The 5,449-nt window shown below is 41.0% G+C and overlaps 1 protein-coding gene across 1 annotated transcript; it reads right to left on the bottom strand.

The window, feature by feature from the left end:
• Window positions 1-1,720: 1,720 nt before the first annotated feature.
• On the bottom strand, window positions 1,721-2,683 carry LOC136577413 (olfactory receptor-like protein OLF3). Its single transcript, XM_066577310.1, has one exon. It carries the CDS (start codon window positions 2,681-2,683, stop codon window positions 1,721-1,723), a length of 963 nt encoding a protein of 320 aa, XP_066433407.1.
• Window positions 2,684-5,449: the final 2,766 nt, after the last annotated feature.

The raw sequence follows: 5,449 nt of genomic DNA, 5'->3' as shown, positions 1-5,449 counted from the left end.
GTTTCTTCAATTTAAGGGTCCCAACAAGGGTAAAATAGCATCAAAAGATACTATTGCAAGATGGATAAAACTATCCAAGAATGCTACAAAAATAGGGACCTTCTGGTTCCAAAAGGGATTAGGGCCCACTCCACTAGGGCCCTTGCCTCCTCGTGGGCCGAACGCGGAGGCGCGTCAATAAATCAGATCTGCAAAACAGCGACCAGGTCGAACATGCATACATTTACAAAACATTACCGAGTAAATCTTCACTCTAACTCAGAGCTGGCCTTCGGACGAAAAGTCCTCCAGGCAGTTGCCCACCCCTAGGGTAATGGTGATCTGGTATTACCTCCATGTGTGCTGTCAGGATGGACGCTATAGAAATACAAGAATTATTTTCTTACCGATAATTCCTTTTCCATGAGTCCATCTTGACAGCACATACTTTCCCACCCAGAGAAAAGAAATAAAAAGAGTGAGTCAGATAAAGCTCCCTTTTTATGATGTTATATATAACCATAACGTGCTATTAACGTATTTTGCAGCAAAGCAATGATTGAGGCCTCAGGATCCGTGGTGATGATTTAAAAGTCCCTGGAGATGGATATGGGAGGTGGCCTTAAGAACTCTCCTGTCCCAGAGAACACAGGCGGAGCAACCTCCATGTGTGTTGTCATGATGGACTCAAGGAAAAGGAATTATTGGTAAGAAAATAATTCTTGTATTTCAGATAGTACAAAACTAAGTAGAGTGATTGACAGAAGAGAGGACTGGTTGCAAATGGTTCTGGTTAATTTGGGGGCTCAGGCAAAATAGTGGCAAATGAGATTAAACACTTATAAATGTAAGGTTATACACATGGGCAGGGGAAGTTCATGTCACGCTTACACACTAAATGAGAAACCACTGGGCAAAACTGATATGGAAAAGGAGTGGGGGACTTCAGTTAACTGGAGCAACAAGTGTCACGCAGCTGCTGCCAAAGCAAGCAGGATTATGGGGAGCATCAAGAGGCATATAGGTACATGGCGACAACATTGTTCTTCCTCTTTACAAAATTACTGGTCAGACCACACATGGAACATTGTTCACAGTTTTAGGCACCAGTACTTAAGAAAGACATATCAGAGCTTGAACTGGTTCAGAGGCAGGGAACTGAAGTTCTAAATAGGATGGGTGGATATTAGTGCTCAGAAAGGTTATCAAAGTTGGGGTTAATAACTTTAGCAAAAAGACGGCTGAGGGGCAACCTAATAACTTTGTATAACTAGATCAAGGGTCAATGCAGAAATCTCTCCCATCATTTATTTATACCAATGACTGGAACTGTAACAAGGCGGCATCATCTACTTCTATAGGAAAAAGGTTTCTACACGAACATCGAAGGAGGTCTTTTTTTGTAAGAGCAGTGAGACTATGGAACTCTCTGCCTGAGGATGCGGTGATTACAAATTTGAGTGTAAGAGGGGCCGGACACCTTTCTTGAGTGTTACAATAGTATATGTTCTAGTCACTAATTACTTCAGAAGAGTCGGTGATCCAGGGATTGTTCCGATTGCCAGACTTGGAGTCAGGAAGAATTTTTAATTTTTTTTGCCTTCCACTAGATCAACATTGGGAGGAAGTAACAGGCTGAACTGGACGGACATGTCTTTTTTTGAGCCTAACATACTATGTGACTATGAAGCTATAGTGGCTAAAACTACATTTGAAACATATATAATAGTAGCAATATAAGTCAATTATTATTATTTCCAGACACAACAATATCAGAATTTATTTTTTTAATCAATTTCATAAATGCAGCTTTTACATCATTGTTTTTCAGTGTATAAATCATGGGATTTAACATCGGTGTGACAATTCCATAGAATATGGAAATCACTTTATCAGTGCCAGGAAGAGAACTCGATCTAGGTTTCATGTAGGAAGCCATTGCTGATCCATAAAAGATTGCCACAACCATCATGTGAGAACCACATGTGGAAAAAGCCTTCCTCCGCCCGGATGATGATGCAATTTTTAAGATACTTAGAATGATATTAACATAAGATATTACAATAAAGGTTACAGGAGTCAGGAGAAGAATTATACTTAAAATATAATTGATTAATTCCATAGATATTAGGTTCCCACACCCCAGTGACAATATTGCTGGCCCTTCACATAAAAAGTGATTTATTTTGTTGTGTCCACATAGGTGAAGATTAAATGTCACTATAACACTGGGAATGTTCAGAAGAAATCCACACATCCATGTACCGACTGCCAGTCTAACACAGACCATCTTACTCATAATAGTGGTGTAATGGAGTGGAAAACATATAGCCACATAACGATCATATGCCATAACAACAAGCAGAGCACATTCACATACTCCTAAAGACAGGGAAATGTACATTTGTGCTACACATTCACCATAAGGGATGACTTTATTTACTGACAAGAAATCCTTCAACATTCTCGGTAGAGTAGAAGTAGAGTAACAAAGGTCCAGAAAAGACAGGTTGGTAAGGAAGAAATACATAGGAGTGTGAAGGTTGGCATCTGTCAGGACTAGAACAATGATGAGAAAGTTTCCAATCAAAATAATTGTATACACTGATGTAAAGACAATGAAAAGTGCAACTTGTGTCTTTGGGTCACTGGAAAGTCCAAGAAGAACAAATTCTCTGAGTATGGTCTCATTTTTCCAGAACATTCTGAAAAAAAAGGAAAAAAAGGTAACTAAGTGAAAGATTAACTGAAGTTGGCTGTTTCCATAATGTTTTTGACACTTTTTATGTGAAGGGAATGGAATTTCACTGGAATGAATGAAACATGCATAAAGAAAAAACTGATACTTTTCCTTTCCTTTGTATTCACTCCTGTGTTTAGCTTGTAAGAGGCTGACTCTGCTCTTTTAAGACTTTTATACTGCCACCCTTGTCTTTTCTACATACGGTATAATGGTACTGTTTATTTTTGCCTGCTATGCTACATTTGGTGACTTTAAAGCCAAATGACTGGCACCTGCAGCTTACAGAAGAATGCCCTGTAATTGCAGTCTGTTCCTGAGGCAGCCGTTCGGCAGCGTATTCCTGAGAGATACATGTGTGCAGGGCAGAAAGAGAGAGATCCAGGGTTTGTGCAGTGATGTGATCTGACTACTGAGTATCTCTTGCAGCATTCAGACAAAAGTACTAGTAAAAAGGCTTCCAGCGTCGGTGTGTGGCAATAAGTTTCAGTTCTAGTACTGCAGACCCTGGGCCATCCAATGCTGGAGGCCTCATCACTGCACTGCCCCAGAGTGAGCACGGCGCCAGAGAAAAAACAACATTGAGAGGGTTCCCAATGTCACCTGGTATATATAACTATACACCTTTTTTGTTAGATTTGCATCTCAGAATCACTAGAGAGCGCCTCAGGAAATAAATTCTTTGAACAGATGAAAAAATATATAAAAGCAGCAGTCAATGTGGACAGTTGTAGAAAAACCCTTTGCTAGTACTCAATCTTCATCGATCCTTCTTGATGCAAGGGGAGCTGCAGAAAAAAGCTGGGGGGTTCTGAATAATCAGTTCTTCCCCAAATAAAACATAGAATAATGTCAAGAAAAAGGAATTTCTGCGCTCGTATGAAGAGAGTAAAAAGGAAAAAGGAGTGAACAACTCCCATATGAGTAATAACAAATGGACACTTACTTGAAAAGGAGGGGGATGTGATCAACAGAAGCCCCCTCCTCTGAGTGTCATCCACAAGCATCCAAAGTACACAGACCTCCACGTGTACACTGAAGGAAAAAACTTTATTTGGTGGCAACGCGTTTCGGTGCATAAACACGCACCTTTCTCAAGCCATGAACATAACTAATATATATATATATATATATATATATATATATATATATATATATATATATATATATATTATACCTAATACCTATAAGCATATACCTTTCACCTGGGAGCCCAGAATGTGACTGCAGCGGTACTGGATCATTAAGTTTGATCCTATGAATCCAGATATTAGTTTATCAGTTTAGATCATTATAGATGCTATGGTTCCTTCTAATAAGTGCTAGTATGGGATCTTGTAGGTCCGCAGGACCTGTGCCATGTGACGTCATGACGTCACGGGCGTAACCACACCCCCACACAGACGCTGCACTCACATTCTTTTCAAGTAAGTGTCCATTTGTCATTATTCATATGGGAGTTGCTTACTCCTTTTTCCTTTTTACTCTCTTCATATGAGCGCAGAAATTCCTTTTTCTTGACATTATTCTAGTGATTCTGAGAGATACAGAGATCTTGCCTTACCCAACCTGAAGAAATTCAGAGACAGTTAAAGGGGTTGTCTGGTTACAAATTTACATTTTAAAATTATTTCCAAATGAATTCTAACAGTAAAACAAACTTACCTGTCCACTTACTTGAGGAGAAATCTCCTGGTATGCAGACTAGAGATGAGCGAACGTACTCATCCGAGCTTGATATTCGTGCGAATATTAGGGTGTTCGGGATGCTCGTTACTCGTAACGAGTACCACGCGGTGTTCCGGTTACTTTCAGTTTCCTCTCTGAGACGTTAGCGCGCTTTTCTGGCCAATTGAAAGACAGGGAAGGCATTACAACTTCCCCCTGTGACGTTCAAGCCCTATACCACCCCCCTGCTGTGAGTGGCTGGGGCGATCAGATGTCACCCGAGTATAAAAATCGGCCCCTCCCGCGGCTCGGCTCAGATGCCTTGTGAGTTAGCTGAGGGACAGTGGTATCGTGCTGGAGCTGCTTTAGGGAGAGCGTTAGGAGTTAGTGTAGGCTTCAAGAACCCCAACGGTCCTTCTCAGGGCCACATCTAATAGTGTGCAGTACTGTGTTAGCACTGTATTTATTTTTTTTTTTTTTCAAAATTGGATCTGCAGAGCATTGCGCCCTGCAATAGGGACAAAAGTGGTGGTTAGGCAGGGAGAGTGTTAGCAGTGAGTGTAGGCTTCAAGAACTCCAACGGTCCTTTCTAGGGCCACATCTATCCGTGTGCAGTACTGTCCAGGCTGCTGTTAGCACTGTTGCATATTTTTTTTTTTTCTCAAAACTGGCTGTGCAGACCATTGCACCTGGCATTAATACTACAGGGATAGAATTGTGTAGGCAGGGCCAGAAGACATACATTATTCATTGAATAGACGCAGTGTGGCTTTTCCTTTGAAAAACAAGGGAAAAAATTCTATTTCGCCTGCCTCTGACAGTCCTCAGGGCTCTGGGTACGTGTGTGCTGCGTGCAGAACGTTAAAAAAATCAGACGCAGCCAGCTACGTTTTACTGCAGGCTTGCGCCAATTTTTTTCCTGCATGGGAAATCCCTGATCTGCTGTAGCGAATAACTTTGCATCACTGCAGTTCTGTGACACATTTGCAGGGCCACAACACAGTTGTTAAACTTAGTAGTATTCATTGAATACACGCAGTGTGGCTTGTCCTTTGAAAAACA

This window comes from Eleutherodactylus coqui, chromosome 8 (assembly GCF_035609145.1).
Source record: "Eleutherodactylus coqui strain aEleCoq1 chromosome 8, aEleCoq1.hap1, whole genome shotgun sequence".
NCBI lineage: Eukaryota > Metazoa > Chordata > Amphibia > Anura > Eleutherodactylidae > Eleutherodactylus > Eleutherodactylus coqui.
Note: the sequence above shows the minus strand (reverse complement) of the source record. Positions and strands in the feature narration are given on the sequence as shown.